The sequence below is a fragment of the Hylaeus volcanicus genome, chromosome 5 (assembly GCF_026283585.1).
Source record: "Hylaeus volcanicus isolate JK05 chromosome 5, UHH_iyHylVolc1.0_haploid, whole genome shotgun sequence".
In the NCBI taxonomy this organism is placed as follows: Eukaryota; Metazoa; Arthropoda; class Insecta; order Hymenoptera; family Colletidae; genus Hylaeus; species Hylaeus volcanicus.
The window spans coordinates 28604134-28627148 of record NC_071980.1 but is presented as its reverse complement, the minus strand read 5'-3'; the positions used below and the strand labels follow the sequence as shown (position 1 = coordinate 28627148).

General features: G+C 32.2%; 7 protein-coding genes across 13 annotated transcripts; 3 read left to right on the top strand and 4 right to left on the bottom strand.

Moving 5' to 3' along the window:
- Positions 1-740: 740 nt before the first annotated feature.
- On the bottom strand, positions 741-2176 carry LOC128876686 (esterase AGAP003155). Of its 2 annotated transcripts, XM_054123241.1 has the most exons (6): positions 2066-2176; positions 1745-1775; positions 1506-1665; positions 1183-1377; positions 982-1122; positions 741-918 (listed from the first exon to the last, which is right to left on the bottom strand). In XM_054123241.1, the coding sequence occupies exons 2-6, from the start codon at positions 1769-1771 to the stop codon at positions 776-778; spliced, it is 666 nt and encodes a 221-aa protein (XP_053979216.1). In that variant the 5' UTR covers positions 1772-1775; positions 2066-2176; the 3' UTR covers positions 741-775. The 2 variants fall into 2 exon arrangements, with proteins under 2 accessions (XP_053979216.1, XP_053979215.1); XM_054123240.1 differs by lacking the exon at positions 2066-2176 and having other exon boundaries at positions 1745-2051.
- Positions 2177-2184: 8 nt separating this feature from the next.
- LOC128876684 (cysteine and histidine-rich domain-containing protein morgana) lies at positions 2185-3888 on the bottom strand. The gene is made up of 4 exons (XM_054123237.1): positions 3647-3888; positions 2952-3511; positions 2674-2862; positions 2185-2585 (listed from the first exon to the last, which is right to left on the bottom strand). Exons 1-4 carry the CDS (start codon positions 3723-3725, stop codon positions 2394-2396), a joined length of 1020 nt encoding a protein of 339 aa, XP_053979212.1. The 5' UTR covers positions 3726-3888; the 3' UTR covers positions 2185-2393.
- Positions 3889-4043: 155 nt separating this feature from the next.
- Positions 4044-7804, top strand: LOC128876678 (ADAM 17-like protease). The gene is made up of 14 exons (XM_054123220.1): positions 4044-4389; positions 4472-4610; positions 4693-4793; positions 4871-4992; positions 5074-5224; positions 5295-5479; positions 5558-5752; positions 5828-5966; positions 6045-6199; positions 6278-6358; positions 6440-6648; positions 6733-6971; positions 7051-7166; positions 7235-7804. Exons 1-14 carry the CDS (start codon positions 4332-4334, stop codon positions 7538-7540), a joined length of 2196 nt encoding a protein of 731 aa, XP_053979195.1. The 5' UTR covers positions 4044-4331; the 3' UTR covers positions 7541-7804.
- Positions 7805-8002: 198 nt separating this feature from the next.
- On the top strand, positions 8003-12346 carry LOC128876674 (isoleucine--tRNA ligase, cytoplasmic). Its single transcript, XM_054123212.1, has one exon. The coding sequence runs from the start codon at positions 8352-8354 to the stop codon at positions 12096-12098; it is 3747 nt and encodes a 1248-aa protein (XP_053979187.1). The 5' UTR covers positions 8003-8351; the 3' UTR covers positions 12099-12346.
- Positions 12347-12463: 117 nt separating this feature from the next.
- LOC128876683 (transmembrane and ubiquitin-like domain-containing protein 1) lies at positions 12464-15425 on the bottom strand. 3 transcript variants are annotated; one of them, XM_054123233.1, is made up of 4 exons: positions 15281-15425; positions 14398-14715; positions 14016-14322; positions 12464-13936 (listed from the first exon to the last, which is right to left on the bottom strand). In XM_054123233.1, the coding sequence occupies exons 2-4, from the start codon at positions 14693-14695 to the stop codon at positions 13462-13464; spliced, it is 1080 nt and encodes a 359-aa protein (XP_053979208.1). In that variant the 5' UTR covers positions 14696-14715; positions 15281-15425; the 3' UTR covers positions 12464-13461. The 3 variants fall into 3 exon arrangements, with proteins under 3 accessions (XP_053979208.1, XP_053979210.1, XP_053979209.1); XM_054123235.1 differs by having other exon boundaries at positions 15165-15304; XM_054123234.1 differs by lacking the exon at positions 15281-15425 and adding an exon at positions 15120-15274.
- Positions 15426-15626: 201 nt separating this feature from the next.
- Positions 15627-21156, top strand: LOC128876676 (tyrosine-protein kinase Fer). 3 transcript variants are annotated; one of them, XM_054123217.1, is made up of 16 exons: positions 15627-15767; positions 15842-16308; positions 16381-16554; positions 16631-16727; positions 16785-16980; positions 17176-17313; positions 17390-17599; positions 17677-17860; positions 18039-18209; positions 18523-18756; positions 18841-19017; positions 19091-19304; positions 19403-19555; positions 19643-19765; positions 19847-19969; positions 20046-21156. In XM_054123217.1, the coding sequence occupies exons 2-16, from the start codon at positions 16084-16086 to the stop codon at positions 20186-20188; spliced, it is 2562 nt and encodes an 853-aa protein (XP_053979192.1). In that variant the 5' UTR covers positions 15627-15767; positions 15842-16083; the 3' UTR covers positions 20189-21156. The 3 variants fall into 3 exon arrangements, with proteins under 3 accessions (XP_053979192.1, XP_053979193.1, XP_053979194.1); XM_054123218.1 differs by lacking the exon at positions 18039-18209 and having other exon boundaries at positions 15706-16308; XM_054123219.1 differs by lacking the exons at positions 15627-15767; positions 15842-16308; positions 16381-16554; positions 16631-16727; positions 16785-16980 and adding an exon at positions 17078-17098.
- A 230-nt stretch (positions 21157-21386) lies between these two features.
- LOC128876685 (translation initiation factor eIF-2B subunit alpha) lies at positions 21387-22947 on the bottom strand. Of its 2 annotated transcripts, XM_054123238.1 has the most exons (8): positions 22819-22947; positions 22645-22746; positions 22445-22584; positions 22249-22365; positions 22069-22181; positions 21851-21995; positions 21660-21785; positions 21387-21578 (listed from the first exon to the last, which is right to left on the bottom strand). In XM_054123238.1, the coding sequence occupies exons 1-8, from the start codon at positions 22829-22831 to the stop codon at positions 21429-21431; spliced, it is 906 nt and encodes a 301-aa protein (XP_053979213.1). In that variant the 5' UTR covers positions 22832-22947; the 3' UTR covers positions 21387-21428. The 2 variants fall into 2 exon arrangements, with proteins under 2 accessions (XP_053979213.1, XP_053979214.1); XM_054123239.1 differs by lacking the exon at positions 22819-22947 and having other exon boundaries at positions 22445-22581.
- Between the last annotated feature and the right edge of the window lie 68 nt (positions 22948-23015).

The window sequence follows — 23015 nt, the reverse complement described above, 5'->3', positions numbered from 1 at the left end:
GATAAATAAATAGTGTATGTAATTTTAATATATTGATTACATTTTACGAGTAATGATACATAATACAACAATAATTTTGAATATAAAATATATTTCTATCAATAATATTTTGTTATATATTTTTAAGAACTTTATTTACGTATTCTGTAATCTATTTAGGTGAACAATGTAAAATGCATCATATCTCTGATATGTGAACTTATGAATGCAAAAATTCTATGCAATTTATAAATACATTAAATGCATTCATAATATACAGTATCTGTCACCCCAAAAATAATTACAAATGTAAACACTGGATGAGGACTAAATTGTTCAGACTGAACTAGTCTAAATCAATTTAAATTGAAAATTCAATATATTACAAGATATTAATTCATATACTAATTTGTTTACATCCAAATAATATTCTTGACTTTATCAAATGAAATTCTATATTGTAGGCACTACTAATAAAATTTAGGGAGTACAATACTAATAACATAAGTATGTGCTACTATAATTGGTAAATTATGTAATAAATTGACATTTCTTAAAACTGAAAATAATAAGGAATCACAGCATACAGACTAAGATTGTTGATACTTACCTAAGCATTTAATTATATGAATATGTTTACTTTGTATGTAGGTTCACTTTTCAGATGCTAAATATTTACAATTGATGATGCTTTTTATTTCTCCATCTCTAATGCATACTGTATGATGTTTATTCACAGTTTATTTAAATAAATTTATAAATGTCACTCAATAGGAATTATATTTTGCAATCTACATTAATAATTATCTTTGTTTTTAATGGAAAACATTTCTGTTATAAAATCTTTAAAAATCTCTTTTTTACTTGGTATATAGTGACCACCTTCGTGTGTTACTATTTTCTTGTTTATAAAAAATTCACTAACTTCTTTTGCCATATCTGCAAAAAGAGCAATATAGTGATAGCCTTTTTTCTTCAATAACTTATTAAAGACTCTCTAACCTGCTGGAATAATTTGATCACTCTCCCCATAAATATGTAAAGTAGGTATCTTTATCTTTTCATCGTAGTATATTGCATGATTTGCACATAATGATTTAAATCCTGATATAATAATTGCAAAGTCAAATTTGATTTGCAGTACTGTAAAATGATTTGCTTGTAATCCCACTTCATATTATAATGTTTACATAATATACTTACATTTCTTCTGTTGCATAAAACAAAGTATAGTAACAAATGTTGCTCCTTGTGAAAAACCTAGAATACCATCAAATGGGCCAGATTCTTGGAATGTTTTCTCAATTAAAGTCAAACTATCATCAAAACCTACAGATAAATTGCTTGGAACAACTGCTTTAAATATGTGGTCTTCTGTATTAAACCACCATGCATAACCTTTAATGCATAAACATATTATTTCAAAAATATTGAACGTTTCATAAACTAATGGGATAATCGTGACAATATAGAAGCTTAAGTTGTAATTTTTCGTTTAATGAATCATATATTTTATGAAACAATACCTTCTTCTGTCTTGTCAGTACCAAAGTTACTTTTCATTGGAACTTGATGTGGACCCCTTAGGAATACAAACTCTACTTGATTTTTAAATCCTTTTCTTAAAGATCCCAATTTCGCTTTGAAAATAACATCTGATTGAGCATATCCATGGATAGCAAGTATCTAAAATATATATATTTTACATGTTATTCGAAATATTGTTATGATTAGTTTTTCAACACGATTACTAATTACTGCTTACACGTAACTTATGAGGCAACGCAGTCATATTACTTAAATAAATTATAAAAAATATATTACGAATACTGAATACGTATAATAAACTATAACGCTGTACACAAATTAGTTTTGTATTTAGTAGTTCGATACTATATATATTCGGTACATTATACTTCTATAGTGATATAAAAATTTGTTAAATGTCATTCGAAACAATACAAAAATAATTTTAAGTAGCTTATAATTGTAAAAACTATAAATGAAACAATTTTCTAGACATATGTAGTCACGTAATGCAATACTTGAATAATATTGATTATAGGTTAAGTTCAATTTTGTTTACATTTTACGTAGAATGCCGTGGAAATTAAAAGAACACTTATCCTATTAATTTATGATAAAGCAGTTTCAATCAAGGATAATTTATTTATATTGGGAAAACTACAAATAAAACAAACTATATTCAATATCAAAGTTTAGTCCTGGACATTTTTAATATATGAAAATAACAAAGTGACTACTAATTATTTTCATTTTTTCGGAAACGCAATTCCGACGACGTTAAGAAAATAATATTTATTTATATTTTAAAATTAAATTACCATTCTTATAAATAACATAGATACACGAACTATAATTATTTTTTTAACAAAATATTCAAACACGAATGTTTAAAGATCGCTAAGATCGACAGCGTCCACTTGTGCGCTAATATTCTCTTCGTTTTGGGTATTTTCTTCAGTTCCTACTTTATTTTCTCTACAAAAATAGAGCTTTGCCCATGATCCAGGTTCAGCTTTCTTCAATTTAATTTCTACTTTGGTAGGAAGCATGTTAGCGCTGCTTTGACTAATATCAACAACCTGTGAAGATAGAATTTTGTACACAATACCTAATTAAGATAATTACTTAAATAAATATTACTTTCACTTAAAAATTTCAAACATGTACCCCTCTTAACTCTAAATCAATGGCATATCTTGAATTATCTTCTGCAAACAGTAAATCCACGGATAGACGTATAGGATTTAATTTAATAACTGATTGGTTTGGTTTATATCTTTTTGCAAAGATAGAAACTACAACAAATGTTCCTGTTTGATGCCAATCCAATCTGCATTCTTTTTGTTTACTGGTATTCTGAAAAATAACAAATTAATTTTTATCCAAAAATAAAAGTTTGCAATTATGGATGATTTACAAAGTGTCCATTATTAATTTTAATATACCTTAGAAACCCATGCATGTTTTCCTTGCGTGCACCCTGGTTGTTCTAAGAAAGTAGAGAAGTCTGTAGTTTTTTTTCTACAGCACGACCAATACTTCATTCCTTCATGGAAAATAGGAGAGCCAGGATGATGATTACATATTTCATCATCAGATGCAGGACCATTATATACACCTTTGCATGCATTATTTTTACAACTTTGTCCTATTTCAACTTTAGTCTCAGACACATTCTCTAATTGTGAAAAAGTTAACCCTTTAATTTGTTCTAGCAATGTGGATGAAACAGTTGGTGTAATAATAACTTGTGGAGTGTCAAATGGAGGCCTTTCTAAGGCAGATCCATTATTCAGAGGAGCAGTTACTATGATTACTTCATTAGACTTAGATTTATCAACAACAGGTTTCTCTAACTCTGGTGGTTTTATATTCGAATGTTGTGACTTTGTACAGCCTTTGATGTTCAAAAATTCTGTGAAATCTGTACACTTTTTGTTACAACAAGACCACCCTTTATAAGCATCATGAAATACAGGATAACCAGGGTGATGGATACAGTCCCCTGGAAATACAATCACCAAATGAAATTTTGGCATGGTTGGTTATCTAACTATTTAGAAAATAAATAAATTCTTATTTTAACTGTTTTAAGTATTTACATGTTTAAGTGTTCTCCATGCAAAAATTATTAACATACCTTCCTTATTATCGTCTGGATCAAACTTTTTTCCACAGCCACGATTGTAGCAATGCAACAAAGTTGCCTCCTGCGACATTTTTAATTCTATTCTAGATCATTCAAAAATACAATACGTCACTACAAGGATCAGCTGCACTACTCCACACTACTCCACTAGAGGCTTGATGTTATGGATTCTTCCCAACCATGCGACGAGAAGGGGAGATCAGTAGATTCATCCAGAAAGCCCTGGAAAGATCACCGCTCGTTGAGCCGCCTTATGAATGGTTCCTAGTGGCGCCATCGGTGGCAAAACGCTCAAGTTTGTAGTGAAACTAGTTCCGACCGTTTCTGTGAGATGGCGCCACCGACATCTTTTAATCAATAGTTCAGATCCTCAAAATCCAGAGGTCACTTACAGTTACACTCATTGCTGCTTCCCCTCAAAGTCGACAGAGTGATGAATAGATAGTTTTGGATAGTTTTGTGTCATTATCATATGACATTTATCAGTAAACACCATGTCATTAATTGACGTCCCAAACGGATCGAATGAATGTCTATAGTTGTATATACTTTACTTGGAAAATATACCTAAGGATACACAAAAGGGAAAGACTAAGTGCCTACATATAATATGAAGTATAACCTATAAAATATAATACTACTTAATATGTTAGCAGTATAAGGCGTTCCTACAGTCATGGAAATTCAAAATATATTTCTAATATTTTACATGATTTTTACTATAGAAAACAGTTGTAAGTTCATCATATGAAATTTCTACTACTCTTCATCGTACAACTAATTTTAGTTCGCTGATTGGTAAATACGTTGTTGTAGATGGTCTTCATAGAAACTTAAAGTATTATGAAACCCTTCATTCATCTCATCTTCAACATAAAATTATAAAACGGGGTGTTCAACACAGTTATCATCCTTATAACAAAATAAGTGAATTAGAATTTTATTCTCATGGCAGGTAAGAATATTATCCCTAAATTATTGGTATAAAGTAATAGTCCTTTCACTTAGAAAAAAAAAATTATGTTTTTTATTGACAGATCCTTTCGTTTAATTTTAACACCACGAAGAGAAGTCATTCATTCTAAGTTTAAAGCATATGAAGTCAATGGGGATGGAAAGGAAAGAACTGTACATTTAGGTAAAATAATATAAGTATATATAAATGTATATTTTTATACAACTTATAATGTACTTATAATGTATTTTTTTTTTAAGATCATGAAAGTTTTTATCATGGACGTGTATTTGGTGAAATTGATTCTCATGCACAAGTACATATTGACAATGGAATTCTAACTGCCACTATTACAATTTCTGATGAAACATATCACATTGAAGTATGTAATATTTGTTTTTATTTACTGCAACACCTTTTTGTTGAAATAACAATTCATAATAAAACATGTTATCTACTTCAGCCCTCTTGGAGACATTTACCTCACTTAGGAAATGAAACAATGATTATCTATAAATCGTCAGATGTTAAACTTAGTTGGGAACATTTTCAAGATGGTGAAGGCCACACACATGGTGTTCCAAAAACCTGTGGATATGTAAAAGAAGAATTAGGTTGGTTATTGCTTTGTGTAGATGATTTCATTGAACAATGTTATATTATTATGCAAAATCTATTATATAGACATACCGATAAGTGATGAGAAACGGATAGAAGAAGAATCTGATATACTTTCTAGAACAAAAAGACAAACAGAAACCTATGAATACACTCCAACAAAAACTAGATGTCCTTTACTACTGGTTGCGGATTACCGTTTTTATCAAGAAATGGGAGCTAGTAGCACAAAAACGACTATTAATTATTTGGTAAATAATTGGTTTTGTTGCTGTAAATAATTGACTTTACTTGACATTACTAAATAAGAATGTTTCTATACTTCATAGATAAGTTTAATCGATAGAGTACATAAAATTTATAACGATACTTTATGGCAAGAACGGCAAGAGCAAGATGGATTTAAAGGAATGGGATTTGTTATTAAAAAAATAGTAGTTCATAGCGAGCCAACTCGTGTAAGAGGTGGGGAAATACATTATAATATGGTTAGAGAAAAGTGGGATGTACGCACGTTACTTGAGGTAAAATTTCAGTTTTCTTTATACTTATTAAAAATGCTTATGTTATTGAATACAATTTATGTAAATGATATTCAGGTATTCAGTAGGGAATATAGTCACAAGGATTTTTGCTTAGCACATTTATTTACTGATCTCAAATTTGAGGGTGGTATATTGGGATTAGCGTATGTCGGATCACCGCGTAGAAATTCAGTAGGTGGAATCTGTACACCAGGTATATGAAAGAATTTTTTGCTTCGCCAAAGTACAAACGCTGTACTAAATCAAATTGCATTTAATATTTTTGTGTTAGAATATTTCAAGAACGGTTACACGCTGTATCTCAACTCAGGATTAAGTTCTAGTAGAAATCATTATGGGCAAAGAGTAATTACAAGAGAAGCTGATTTAGTCACTGCACATGAATTTGGACACAACTGGGGTTCTGAACATGATCCAGATATTACAGTGAGACTGTTATTTCTACTCATTTCTAATTCAAGAATTAAAAGAAGGAATAATTAAATAACCGAATTTTGTTAATAGGAATGCAGTCCAAGTGCTAGTCAAGGAGGGTCGTATTTAATGTATACTTATAGCGTTAGTGGATACGATGTGAATAATAAGGTATATTTAATAAAAAAATTATATAAAAAAAAGATATAACGATATTAAAAGAATACTCATTATTAACTGTTTATGGATCAGCGTTTTTCGCCGTGTAGTTTAAGATCCATTAGGAAAGTTTTACAAGCAAAGTCGGGTCGCTGTTTTTCCGAACCGGAAGAATCGTTTTGTGGTAATCTTCGAGTCGAAGGAGACGAAGAATGCGATGCAGGATTATTGGGTACAGAAGATAATGATGCTTGTTGTGACAAGAACTGCAAACTTCGTAGAAGTCAAGGAGCAGTTTGTAGGTTAGTATCTATGTATGTATTATTATGATATATGTATTTCTGTTCACAGTTTTAAATGACATTTAACGTAAAATATTTGTTTAGCGACAAAAACTCGCCTTGTTGTCAAGGTTGTGCATTCATGCCGTTAGGTGTAAAGTGCAGAGATGCTCAGTATGCTACTTGCGAGCAAGAATCTCGCTGCACGGGAGCATCTAGCGAATGCCCGAGATCTCCACCAATGAAAGATGGTACAGGTTGTCTTGAAAGAGGTCAATGTAGACTTGGCAAATGTGTACCGTATTGCGAAACACAAGGTCTACAAAGTTGCATGTGTGATACAAGTATGCTTGTTATTTTATGTGGTTAATTTACGCGATGTATCAGGTACGATATGCTTTCATATTACATTTTTATTCGCAGTTGGAGACGCGTGTAAAAGATGTTGTCGCATGAGTTTGAATGAAACTTGCTTCCCCATAGATCCACAGGATATTTTACCTGATGGAACACCATGCATTCAAGGATTTTGTAATAAGGTAATATTACTCGAGACATAGTATTAAATTTTATAAATAAAAGTACGAAAGTTAACAAATGCTTTCAGGGTATTTGCGAGAAAACAATTCAGGATGTAGTAGAACGATTTTGGGATATAATCGAGGACATAAATATTAATAAAGTTATGCGATTCTTAAAAGATAATATAGTGGGGGCTGTCATAATTATCACTGCCATCGTATGGATTCCGACAAGTTGCGTCATTAGTTACATCGACCACAGACGCGTTAGAGAAAGCGAAAAGAAATGGCGTTGGAAAAATACAGATGAGCTTATTCATCCAGATGAACAAAGACAAGTCATTTATATAGGTGGACAACGACAAAGGATACAACAGGTTACACAACAATAAGTATTTCATTTATGTATATATTTACACAAGTGCTATACCTAGTGATAATTCTAGTCCCAAATACTTCTATATTACATATGTTTTCATTTTTTATGTTCATATGTAAACAACATTTTCGACAGAAGTAAATAGTATTATTTTAAAGATAAATATGTACAATAATTTATGTAATTTCTTCCTTTGAAGTATTGTATAATTTTATATATATTTATATTATGTTTTATTTATAAATTGTACAAAAATAAATACAGAATTTATATACGAGGTTGCAGTGTAAAATAATGTACACATCCTTTTCAACTAATTCTTGTTGAAGAATATTCACATACATACTAAAACAGATCAACTGGTTTTGTCTATATCAGTAATATTAAGTTCAAAGTTACTATCATGACCACGTTTATGTACACAGACTAAATAACACTAGAGCTTAAACATCGATGCATGAAGATTCTTATAATTCTTCAGGCAGATCTCTTGATTGATAACAAAGATGATGACTTTCTCCTAAATATTAAGAATTAATCTTCTCCTGTGTACAGGGGGATATATAATAATCTATTTTTAGAATATAGTAATATTTGATCCATTATCAAGAATCGAGGTTCTCAACTCGAATATTTCGTTCACCTTTCTAAAAACACGTGCATGGCTTCTGGTGCTAACCAGTGCTAACCTTTCCAACATTTCGTTACGTGTCTTCGATGCATGAGGCATGACACCTTGAATCGGTAGTTGCATCAGATCAGGACTGATCAGAACCAGCCGGTGCTGAATAGTTCGCGAAATAGTTGTTGACAGTTCCTTGAATATGACAGAAAAACTTCCGGAGTCTATAAATTTCCCAAGGGAAGAGGAGATAGTTTTGGAATTGTGGAAAGAACGCAATACTTTTCAAAATTGTCTGAAGCAGTCAAAAGGAAAGCCGAAATATGCGTTCTACGACGGTCCACCTTTTGCCACTGGACTACCTCATTATGGTCACATACTCGCAGGGACGATAAAAGATATTGTGACAAGATATGCTCATCAATCTGGTTTTCACGTGGAAAGGAGATTTGGTTGGGACACTCATGGCTTGCCTGTCGAATTTGAAATAGATAAGACTCTGAATATAAAAGGTCCTGATGATGTTGCTAAAATTGGAATAGCAAACTATAACAAGGAATGTAGAAAGATCGTGATGCGGTATGCAACAGAGTGGGAAACAGTAGTGAGTAGAATTGGCAGATGGATAGATTTTAAGAACGATTACAAGACCCTCTACCCCTGGTACATGGAGTCTATCTGGTGGATCTTCAAGGAATTATATAATAAGGGTCTTGTATATCAGGGTGTTAAAGTAATGCCTTTTTCTACTGGTTGTAACACACCACTATCCAATTTTGAATCGGGACAAAATTACAAAGATGTTGTTGACCCTTCTGTAGTTGTATCTTTTCCCTTGGTGGATGAACCAGCTATTTCTATTCTTGCTTGGACTACCACTCCTTGGACTCTACCTAGCAATTTAGCACTTTGTTGTAATCCTAATTTCGAATATGTGGAAGTTAAAGATCATTCTTCTGATAACATTTATATTATATTGGAGTCAAGTTTAGAGCTTATATATAAATCTCAAGATTTATACACTGTACAGGGTAGAAGAAAAGGATCAGATTTAAAGGGAAAGATATATAAACCCCCTTTTCCATACTTTCAACATTTAAGAGAAAAAGGTGCTTTTGTAGTACTAAACGATACATATGTTACTGCAGAGTCTGGTACAGGTATAGTACATCAAGCTCCCTATTTTGGTGAGGATGATTATCGATGTTGTTTAGAAGCTGGTGTTATAACAAAAGACCAGGAAATTATATGTCCTATTGATAGCTGTGGACGTTTTGTAGAACCAGTCATTGATTTTGCTGGAAAATATGTAAAAGATGCTGATAAAGAAATAATAAAATATCTTCAAACAAATAAGAGATTAGTTCATAGCAGTACCAGTAAGCATAGTTATCCATATTGTTGGAGATCTGATACTCCATTAATTTATAAAGCTGTGCCTTCATGGTTCATCAGAGTAGAGGCAATAAAGGATCAACTCATAGCAGCCAACAGTAATACTTACTGGGTACCCGATTCTGTTAAAGAAAAACGATTTGGTAACTGGTTAAGAGATGCACGCGATTGGGCCATCAGCAGAAATCGTTATTGGGGTAATCCAATCCCATTGTGGGTATCAGATGATGGACAAGAAGTTGTATGCGTAGGAAGTATGGCAGAATTGGAAAAATTAACCAACACAAAAGTAACAGACATTCACAGAGAAAGTATAGATCATTTAACTATACCCTCAAATCGACCAGGCTATCCACCTTTAAAACGTGTACCTGAAGTCTTTGATTGCTGGTTTGAATCTGGATCTATGCCATATGCACAAATACATTATCCTTTTGAACACAGGAGAGAATTTGAAGAGAACTTCCCAGCTGATTTTATTGGAGAAGGTATTGATCAAACTCGCGGATGGTTTTATACTCTATTAGTTATATCAACTGCACTTTATGGAAAAGCTCCATTTAAAAATCTTGTTGCCAATGGCTTGATTTTGGCATCTGATGGACAAAAAATGTCCAAACGTAAGAAAAATTATCCAGACCCTATAGAAATTGTTAACAAATATGGAGCAGATGCTCTGCGTTTGTACTTAATTAATTCTCCTGTTGTAAGAGCTGAAAATTTACGATTTAAAGAAGAAGGAGTTAGAGATGTTATAAAAGATGTATTCCTACCTTGGTATAATGCATTCAGATTTCTAATGCAAAATATTGAACGATTTGAGAGAGAAGAAAAAATTACTTTCATATATGATGAAACTAAAAATGTACATTCTGATAATATCATGGATAAATGGATTCTATCTTTTACACAAACATTATTAGAATTTGTTAAACAGGAAATGCAAGCTTACAAATTATATACTGTAGTACCTCGTTTGGTAAAGTATATAGATAATCTTACTAACTGGTATGTAAGAATGAACAGGAAACGTATAAAAGGTGATGGTGGTATAACTGATTGTCAGCAAGCATTAAATACTTTGTTTTCTGCTCTTTATACCATGGTGCGTATTAATGCACCCTTTACACCATTCTTAACAGAATTTATGTTTCAACGTTTAGTGAAAATCCTACCATCATCTAAAACTAATATGGACAGTGTTCACTACCAAATGATACCAGAGTCCTGTCCACAGTTAATCAATGAAAGTACTGAAAAAGCAGTATCCTACATGCAAACAGTAATTGAATTAGGACGTGTTGTAAGAGACAGGAAAACTATTCCTGTGAAATATCCATTACCAGAAGTCATAGTAATTCACCAAGATGCCAAAGTTCTAGATGAAATAGTCTCTTTGAAGTCGTATATCCTTGAAGAACTTAATGTAAAGGAACTCACAGTTACTACAGATAAACAAAAGTATGGTGTTGTATTGAGAGCAGAACCAGATCATAAAATACTTGGAGCACGCCTTAAGGGAGAATTTAAATCTGTTACACAAGCTATTAAAGAGCTTACCGACGAACAATTACAAACATTTGTCGCAACAAAAGAAATTATTGTACAAGGTCACAAATTAGAAGAGCAAGATTTACGTTTGATGTTTAGTTTCACTGGACCTGCTGCTGAACAACTATCCAAGCAATATGAAGCCCATAGCGAAGGAAATATTTTAATTCTGTTGGATGTTACTCCTGATGAAAGTATGCATAATGAAGGATTAGCAAGAGAAGTAATCAACAGGATTCAGAAACTGCGGAAGAAAGCTCAATTGGTTCCATCGGATGATGCAATTGCATATTATGAAATCCAAGACAAAGATAGTAATTTAGCAAAAGTGATTGTTAGTCATAAAGATTTTATCGAAACTGCAACTAAAACACTGCAAGAAGATATATCCACAATGCCAAGCAATGCAAGTGTAATCATAGAATCAATGCAAAATGTTAAAGGAGTAGATATGAAACTCGTTTTAACAAAAATTATACAACAAGATCAAAATAACAAAACGGATGCAGAAACTTTGTTAAAATATGTAAATGTTGAGCTTATAGATATAAAACCACGATTTGGAGCAACTAGTTGCTTAGGAACTATTTTACTAGAAACTCCAAAATCACTAACTCCAATTTCATATGAACAATTAAAGCATGAAATTGAATTAATATTTGGAATTTATAATTATCCTTACGACTTATATATTAACGATAAACTGATGTTAAAATTACCTGATATTTCGTCATTGCATCAACAAACAATAAGCGTAAGAAAAGTAGGTTCGCCTACAACTCAATCATCTACAGCATTAAAATATCCAGTTTGTAAATTTGTTAACATCGATAGTACTGTAGGAAAGGGTACCATTGTATTAGAAAATCCAAAACAAAACTTTAATTTAGATCGCGTAATGTTAAAACAACAATTACATCTTTTCTTTGGTAAAGAAAATATTTCCGAATCTTTACCTACAATGTTAAGTGAATTACATGGAAAAACATTGCAACTAATTTAACATTAATTTAAGAAATAAATTTTATTTATTTGGTTTATTTGATTTATTTCAAGGTTAAATAGTTCCATTGAAATCTGAATGATGGTCGAGTGAAATACGCTACAAACCTAGCTTTGTCTACAAAGTAATTACTTATTTATTTAACATAAAAGACTTTGTAAGTCGTTATTTATGTTTTCTGCAAAAAACAGTATGTAACTAATTGTTTTGTACGATTGAAAAGTAATAAATGATTATTAATTATACAATTCTCATACTACCGAATTCGTACTCCAATTCCAATAAATTCAGATGAGAAATACATTTTTATGTACATTAACTTAATCCACAGACTTGGAAGTATACTAATGCAAGAAAACATCGAATAAATTTATTCACATTTATTCATTTATTCACATTCAATAAAACAATTGTAATGATATTTTGTAATTACAGTTTTCTACAAACTACTATAGTACAGTGAATTATAGAGATAATTACGAATCACCGTTCTTGCCGACATCCTTTGCCAGAGATAGTAATGAAATTTCTTTTTGTGGAAGTAATACGAATTGTACCTTGTAGCAAGGTACAACTATGATGATTTTGAATACATTGCGAATTATGTGTATATACACTAATAATTTTTTGTAACGATGAATATAATGGTGCTTAAAAAACAACTTTATATGAAACTTTCATTCGAGAATCGTGTTTCAAAAAGTTTATAAGAGTGTAATTTTTCGCACAAAAATTAAACGCGCTTAATTCTAATGCAGATTGCAACTTATAATTTAATAATCATATTTAGCTTATTTAGATTTAAGTCACATGTGCAAATGTACATGGTGTAACTTTCAAATCTAATCAAACAATTACAAACATGTAAACGTATAACAAACGTTTCCTTGAAAGTAATATAATACAGCACCATTGTAACCATAGTATATAGTATTTATTATAAATAATTCAACAATCGAATAATATGTACCAAATATTAATTTCACAAATATATCTGAATGAACAAATGTTGACTAGTTACTAAACGAATTGATTCTTTAATACGAATGTAATGTCACAATATACCTGTTTCCTTTTCCAATTGTAGTGTTAGGTTAACCGAAGAATACAATTTTTCCAAACATATAAATTAATTTTAAACTTAATGCATACAAATTCATTTCAATTGAAATGCAATCATACCTAGTTAGGCGGATCTCATCTCTTATTCAAATGAATTAATTTAAACCATTGGTTAGAATCACAATAGCCCCTTATGATTTTTTTTAACGTCAGGAACAAGTGTCTTGAAACGATATCAATGTTACAAAATTATGTTTCAAAATAATATCTTAAAGCGTTTTCCACGAAATGTAATTCAAATTTACTCTATGTTTCTAATGTTGTCTTGATCAAGAAAGAAGTGACTAAACAACGAAACAGTAAAAATTGCGGTGAGCGCGTATAATGCAAGAGTAGTAGTTGCAGTAAAAAGTTGAGCGCAATGGTATAAAGTATACCAAGCAAGACCTATTAGAAGAGTCAGAATACTGACTAAGAGTCTACTTAAATCCCACTCATTATGAACTGAACTAATTTCTCTAGCAACAGGTATATCTGCTAGTGTTGCAGGTATATTTGAGAATGACTGAGGAATAAGATAAAAAGTCGACGAGTTGTCTAGCGTCGACGTTTGAGATGGTACAGGGTTTGGTCGAGGCTGGTGTATCAAACAGTGAACGACGCAGTTGTTATATAAACCACATCGCTCTAATGTGTGACTATCAGGTTGTAATACACGACCTTTAAAAACTAAACGTACCAATTTCTGTGCTTCAAATTCTATTTGAAAATGCCTCCTGTAAAATACAAAAATCTATTATATATTTACACATTTCATATGTTTATATATAATTTATAATATTAAATGATAGTAACCTTTTAAAGTCTCCAAGCAGCTCTTTAAGGCTACCAGTAACAACCTTTTGATCATCATTTATAAACTTAAGTTTTATACTAATTTTGTTAGCATCATTTATTGAAAGATTTTCTGGTTGCTGTTCTACAGTATCAGTACACGTTGATGCTGGTATATTTGTTTCCTTGGTGTCCTCTATTTTGGTTTGTCTTTGCAACAAAGGTGTACTATCATTATTAAATGAGTCCATGGTTTTAATAAGTACTTCTTCTGTTGCAGTTGCTTCAGACACTGTATGTGTTTCAGGAGAAATTTCTCTGCTTGTGTCTATTAAGACAGACAATTAGTAAATCTGATGTTTTAATTGTTCTTATAGAAGTATTCTTAGATGAGACATGTCACCTGCAATGGATGATTCAGGACAACTTTGCAAAGTATCACTGTTGTCTTCAGCAATTGGTTCTACAGACTCTTCCTCTGATATTTCTAAATTTGAAGGCCGATTGGCAATGCTTGCATTCTGATTAGATCGGAGTTCAGTGATACGTGTGAGTGTTCGAGGAGTAAATATAAATACTGTGCGTATTAATGGTTGATCTACAATACTAGTAGAACACCAGGCAAGCCAGCCTACCAAGAGGACAAGTACAACGATAAAAAAATTTGTAACTTCGTCTCCAACACCCTCAATAAGAGTCATTTCTACACTTCGAGATTAACCTGTGTAAATAAAGTAAACATACGTAAATAATAAAACAACATTAATACGATACACTAAGTAAAAGTAACAAATCTTCACATATGTTTGACAGCAATATGGGTGTCTTTGTATTTGTAATGCATGTCCATATTCATGCATATCAATTATAATCACAAGTAGTAAATTATATATATATTAAAAACAATCGTTTTTCTATTACTTAAAAAGTGAGCAAAATAATAATACTATGGTTTTTTTAACATTTTTCCAAAATGTATTGTTTACAAACAGAAAATTTTGATCGTTTATCAACGATTTCAAGGTGAAATTCAACGTGTTTTTTTACCCACGAGAATCAGTTCAGAGATAAACTTTCAAGATATGATGAGTAAGATCCTACGTAATTAAAATACATTTGTATTACTTTTTCAATATTTCCTAGTGTAGCAAGTGAATGTTATTTACACACATCAAGGAAATCTGTGCAGAGATAACGATTTCATATATTTGTCGTTATATCGTAAAGGAAAATTCACATTGCCACAAATCCTTGCTTTCTTCTTAATTGTCAATCACTGTCCTCACCTCAATTTATACGAATTGCAACAGAACAAAATTAAAGCTGCATCAAAAACAATCAAAAGCACTCGTAAAAATCTCATCTACAAATATCTGGAGATGACGCAGATAGTTTGTGACAGACAGCGACAAACGTGAACTAGTTCATAATTAATGAAAACTGAACATATGCGTGCATGCGAATTCCACTTTCTTCTCAAAGGGAAATTTTCACTGTGCGAATATTTATTCAAAATATTCGTTTTTGCATTGGACTTAATAATAAATAAAAAAAAAAAAAAAAAAAAAAATACTTTTTAGACAACTGCAATATTATTGCAGGATTACGTGGATTTTACCATTTGGGAAATGTGGCCAATTTTGATTGAAGGAAACTATCGTCAGGATAGTGTTGCGTTGTAATTAAATGAAATTATCGAATATGAAAAATGTTTAGAAACTGAAAGAGTTAAGACAGATTGGCATCCATAGGTGTCCAAGTTTTTTCGCAAAAGTTGGTAGAATGGACCGTCTATCTTGACGATTGTTCCGTGGCGGTATTTCGTGAGTAAAAGTAAATTTTTACAGCTCGAGGTTCGTATAAATATAAATGTTGATCTCAGCCACCTGAACGAATGCGAAGATGCAACGGGAGTCGAGCCGAGTAATATGTACATAAATTTCTGCTGGAAATGCTGTACTTCGACGAGGAATTTGTTGAAATTTATTGAACTGTCTGGCTATTCATGTTATATTTGTCCGACATAAGAATGAATCTTTGTTCGTGACACGTTCTATAAAGTCGGTGAGACGGTGATATTTGGGTCTGCATGATAAACGGGATGGGCTTTTCTACAAGTTTGCAAGGGCAAGCGTCCCACGAGGCGTTGCTCGGCCGTCAGGATGCTGAAATCAAACTTCTCGAAACGATGAAACGATGCCTGACGACTAAAGTTAAGTCGGATCGTGAGTACGCTTCCACGATTTCATCCTTAGCGAGTCAAGGAAAAAAAATTGAGCGCAACGAGGATCTCGTTGGTAGTCTGATAGCACAGGTATTTCTTTAGAGTTCATAGAAACATCAATACCTTTCGAACGATTTGCTGGAATATTGGTAATTGTTACAGAGCTGGAGGGATATCATGGACTCCATCGATCAGACTGCTAAGTTAATCAAGCAACAAGCTGATTCAATTGAAGGTATAGTTGTGGAACATATCATGACACTGTGCTCCGAAAGAAGAAGAGCTAGGAAATTATATCAGGAGGAGCAGACATGGTTGAACAATCAGTTTCAACAGGTACATGAATTTTTGGAACAACCATGTATCTAAATCTTGCATATTTTATTATATACATTTCTATTGTATGCTCTAGCTAACCGACGATGTTACCAGAAAGAAATTGGAATATCAGAAGAGTTTAGAATTGTATAAGTTGATGAGATCCCGCTTTGAAGAGCATTACATTAAATGTAAGCATTTTAATTACTTGTTTATAATTATCTGCTATGTCTCATATTATTTTTTAGCGGGTAGAGGTGGTAGAAAGTTGGATGAAGTAAGAGAAAAGTATCAAAAGGCTTGTAGAAAACTTCATCTTACTCACAACGAGTATGTGTTACTTCTGGGTGCTGTAACAGAGTGTGAGCATGATTTGAGAACGTGCTATCTACCAAGTTTGCTTCATCGGCAGCAGGCAATTCATCAAGAACTCATAACATCGTGGTAAGCATGTCTATCTTTGTAGTTTGGAAATATTTATGATGTATTTCGTACTTTTGCATCGTAGATCGCTAATCTAATTTGTGTAAAATCTTTATGCACGCACATAGTTACGTACAAGGTAAATGTCAACGATGATCGTTATGATAACAACGACGATTACGTTATAAATTGATAATATTGTTTTTTATATGATAGGAAGGCCATACTTCAGGACATAGTAAAGTATTCGGACTTCACAACGGATAAGTTTCAAGAGATACATGTGCGAATGCAGAAGGCTGTAGATTTCGTGAAACCTGTAGACGAGTACAGGGACTTTATAGGAAAGCATAGGTACTTGTTGAAAACTTGCTTTTGTCGCTGTAAATCACTTGAAATGATAGTAAAAGTTTGGTAACGATCGATGCAGAACGCAACCAGCATCGCCGATAAGATTCACATTCGACGAGAACCTTGTAGATGATACTTCGGGAAAATTGTTGCCAAATAAATTGACGGTAGATAATCTGACAATAGATTGGTTAAGAAATCGGCTAACAGAACTGGAGACTTCTCTGAAAGCGACTCAACAGAACCGACAAAATCCTCAGTATCCATCAGAGAATAATACTGATTCTAAGTAAGAACATTATCTTTACACTAAATATATGTATTCTCTTCTCTTGTATTTAAATATTATCTTCTCAATGTTACCAGGGTATCGACTCTGGATTATTCCCGCGAGAGAGAAGAATTACGCTTACGTTGTCAGGAAAAAAAGCTTCAACGACAAGTAGACGTGATTAGAGCTGCATTGAATGAGTTGGGCTGTGAAGAACTACCATTGGGATACGATCTTTCTATGGAGACTTCTTTCACTGATTCGCCAACTATTAGTAAGGTAATTAGAACAATACCGATTATATCGAAAGACTTTAATATTACTATAGATACTATGTACATTTTACGTTCATATACCCATGCTGCGAATGTTTCTCTCAATTGCAAAATCTTTCAATATATTATAACGTTTGTTTTATCTGGAAGATTAATATTAGTTAGTACCACTGCCCTTCCAGAAAAGTACAGTTGCAGATATCGGTCTATTTACATTACGAAGAAATCAACGATTTATGACAATATTTAGGTCTCCCTTCAAATCTTTACCGATGATAAACGATACGAAAGATGGAACAGTTAGATCGAGTAGCGAAGGTCCTACTTCAAAAACAGATAATACTTTACCAGTTGTATGTTCTTCCACATATATTATCCGTTTGTTATAGACATAAATATGTTCTATTGCATATCAGCTTGAACATGCTTTTTTTACTGTATGTAATGTCGTGCAATTCTAAGAGAATGTATAAAAAAACATTTATATTGTTGCCATTAACACTAAGCATGTATGTTTTATACGAAGTGATTGAGTTTGAATACTTTCAAGCTAATATCTGTGTGATAGTGATTTGAACAAATAAATAAATGGACAATTTCGTTTACCAAGTCGCAGTCACGATTAATTGTAATTTTATCATGTGAAATGTACAAAAATTATTGTAGGCACCATTACGTGGAATTTCTCATATAACAACTAATCAGAAAGGAAATGGAAACGGCGATCTTATGGAGGAAGAATGGTTTCATGGTGTATTGCCTAGAGAGGAAGTAGTAAGTTTACTTGTAAACGAAGGAGATTTTTTAGTACGCGAAACAACAAGAAACGACGAGTGCCAAATAGTTCTATCCGTATGTTGGGATGGGCATAAGCATTTTATTGTACAGACAACAAACGAAGTAAGCAGATGTTTTGCGCTCATGATTATACAATTACGTATGAAGATGACGCACAAACAGGTGTATCGGGTGTACTTGTTTCAGGGACATTATAGATTCGAAGGTCCTACATTCCCGTCAATTAAAGAATTGATCAGTCATCAACGGTTATCTGGTTCACCTGTAACCAGTCGATCTGGAGCAATTCTGAAAACGCCGATCATACGCGAACGCTGGGAGCTTAATAACGATGATGTAAATCTTTTAGAAAAAATAGGACGGGTATGGTGAACTCTATTAGCCACTTGTATTAATCACAATTACTAAATGATAAACAACACATGTATTCCTTAAGGGTAACTTTGGAGATGTATATAAAGCGCAACTCAAAACTTGTAAGACTGAAGTAGCTGTAAAAACCTGCAAAGTAACATTACCAGATGAACAGAAGCGCAAGTTCTTACAGGAAGGACGAATATTGAAGCAATATGATCACCCAAACATAGTAAAACTTATTGGAATTTGCGTTCAGAAACAGCCTATCATGATTGTTATGGAATTGGTGCCGGGTGCGTTAATTCAATTAATCTATTTATAATTTTATTTGAAAATTTTTTTTTATCATGGAACATTTTGTTTGCTAACACGGAATTAACACATACGATAGGTGGTTCTCTGTTAACTTACTTGAGAAAAAACGCTAGTACCATTACGCAACAAGAACAGCTCCGCATGTGCAAAGATGCAGCGGCAGGTATGCGCTATTTGGAATCTAAATACTGTATCCATAGAGACTTAGCAGCCCGAAATTGTCTCGTAGGTAAATGAACAATATACTTCGTTACAAGGAACATACAGTTTCCCTTAACATGAGAAAACATATAGTGAATGATCTGTCGAATTTCAGGATACGAATCCATAGTAAAAATTTCAGATTTTGGAATGTCGCGAGAGGAAGAAGAATATATAGTTTCAGATGGTATGAAGCAGATTCCAATTAAATGGACTGCGCCAGAGGCATTAAATTTCGGTACATCGCAAAACTTTATGTAGGAATCGTATGTTATAACTTTTATTCAATTATTATTCATAATCACAATACTTATCGTAGGTAAATACACGTCATTGTGCGATGTATGGAGTTATGGAGTCTTGATGTGGGAAATATTTTCTAAGGGCGGAAATCCCTACAGCGGAATGTCAAATTCACAGGCTCGCGAGAAAATAGACGCAGGTAATTATTTTACAATGGCAATTTATATCATTTTACGTAGAGTTTAAGTGACAGTTTGATCACTATATATCTTCAGGTTACCGAATGCCAGCTCCAGAAAACGCGTCAGATGAAATATACCGTTTAATGTTACGATGCTGGGAGTACGAGCCAGAGAAACGTCCTCACTTTGATCAGATTTACACTGTCGTTGAGACACTGTCTCAAGCGTATTTGTAAAGTATAAGTTTAAATCGGTACTAATCTGTATCACGAACTACATTACCTTTACTTCATTGTTATACTTATAGATTATGTCGTACAAATCGTGAAACTGATGCTCAGTATACCAAAATGATTGCTGATACATGGCTTTCTTCGTGCAATTCGCTTATTATTCCTTTTAACTTGCCTTTATTCTTTCTTTTTTTTTTTTTTGTATTTGTAATTTTTTCCTTTACTGGCATTCCAGAGTAACTCGATTGTTTTAGATCTGTAAAGCATATTGCATTCAATTTCATTTTACATGAAATGTCACGTACGAACTGGGCTTGAAATTTTGAAAATTGACTATTGGTACTTCGTGTTTGCCTTGTATTTATATATCATTACGCAAAACAGCGTGTATAATGTATTATGAATCATGTTCATACGTGCCCTATTGTCTGTTTCCTTTTTGTTTTTTATTAATAATTTTGCATTCACATTTCTTAAATTATTTATCCGTCCATGTAACGATTCACTTTCATGTGCTATATAACAAACATAGTATATACCACTAAAATCAAAATTATAATGTGAACTTTCGTTTATTGTCATCGCAAAATTTTGAAACAACGTAAATGATTGACACGTGAATCTCAATATTACCTTAAGAGATGTATGTATATTCTATTAATTTCTTTATTGTCGAGCAATCTTTGTGCAAAGCAATGTTTTCATTTTTATTGGCGAGAATTGCGATTACGAAAAATCGTCTACTTATTTTATTACGTTAATTATTGCTGTGCAATATACAACATATTTAACTTTTAAAAATGCACATAATTTACGACGTATTGTAACCACGTGTAAAGATGAAATGTATACGTGCGTAGTATGTATGTACGTTTAAGTGAAATGTATAAGTTGATTTCCGACGAGTTAAAAAAAAAATATTCGGAGCAACTGAACTCTTATATTGTATAATAGAATTGATATATGCTTTATTTCTTGTTATTTTTAATTGAATTTTAAAAAAAGCAATGTAATTTAACGAGAATGATGTATTCTGTCATTTTCAAATACTCAATATTATTTTAAAAATTAATTAATAAAATGTTTGGTATAGTCTTTTATAAAGCCTGACTCACCTACCATTGAGCTGTTGAAATTCCTGTAACACCCATTTAAGTACCTGTATGATACTTATAGATATAGACATATATAATATACAACATTTTGAAAAAATATTAATGGTTTTAATTAACGTACAAATTTTTTACAAATATAATTTAATAAGTTCGTCGCTGACAGCTGAAGGAGTCAATATACCTAAATCAGTAAATAATAGACTAATGTAATGAGGGGGTGTATAATCGACTAAGGGGTGTTCCTTTTGTAAATCTTTTCTTAACGTGCTTGCTGTATACTGCAAAGAAAAAATTTTGCACTTGTTTTTTTTTTATATATATTCACAATTATAAAAAAAATGCTTGGTTCAATACTTTACCTTAAATTCATTTGGTAGATCGACTTGATTTAAAGGGTATATTCTTGAAAATTTAAAGCTCTCTGTGAGAACATAGAATGGTTTTTTCACTTCTTTAGCACACATAGCCATTGTATATGTGCCAACCTACAAAGAAAAGATATTAATATTGACAATACTGCTTTACAATTTATACATCATAAATAGTGTACCTTATTAATAACACCACCACTTTCTGCAACACCTTCAGCTCCAACCATAACCATATCAACTTGTTCCATGACATACCCCATTGCAGAATCTAGTATCAAAGTACAAGATACACCTAATTCTGTTAGATTCCGACACATGTCTTCCCTAGTTGTGCAAAGAAAACACATTGCACATGAACCATATTATGGAAAATTAAGAATACATGTTAAAGACATACCCGCTATTGTCCGGGGAAGAACTTGTTACATATACTTTGAATATCTTATTACTAGCAGCAGCTTCTTTCATTGCTTGGAATACAACTCTGGATTTTGAGTGAGTAAGTATTTTCTAGAGTATACAAAATTATTTAAGAAAAAAAGAATTACTGAATATCAAAAGAATGAAGTAAACTTACAGATCCATCTGTAATAAAGTGTGCTGACACTTTGGCTACTTTCCCCCTAGCAGCAACTAATTTCTCATAGAACATCTTTCCCCTTTGAAGCATGATCCTCTTGCATTCTGCAAATGACTAACAGCAAATAACCCAACTATTGAATAATATATTTTATAAAAATATAAGAATAAAGGCAATATAAGAACATTTTTACCGGAGTGTCTAAAGTAGCCAATGTTATAAAACGAAGGAACAATTCACTGCCAGATGCAATGGCAGTCACAGGATTCTCTGTAGATCTCATTGCATCTATTGCACTTTGCAGACAATACCTAAGTTCCTGAACTGTTTCTGCTGCAATCAAATATAAAATTTCACATAAACCTATTTAAATATTTAACAAAATATTCTTACATTTTGAATGTTCCAAGACTTTAAGTAGAATGCGAATAGCAGCCATTCCCGCAGAGATATCCGTTTCTTCTTTAATAATTTTATTAAAATATTGACATATTTCTGAAATGACAAAACTGTGATGTATTTGTTTACTTGTTAATTCATTTTCAGGAATAAATGTGAAAGTATTACCTTGCTTCTCCATGATTTAACTATGGTAAATACAGTGTGGTGCGTTTTGTTCAATAAGTTTTACGGAAACGGTATTTATTTATATAAAATTAGGCAATATTTATTAGCACGAGGAATTTTCATCTATGTGTATATCAGTGATATGTCATATATAGTATATGCACAGATATAAAAACTGCATTTTATAGTGGCGCCAT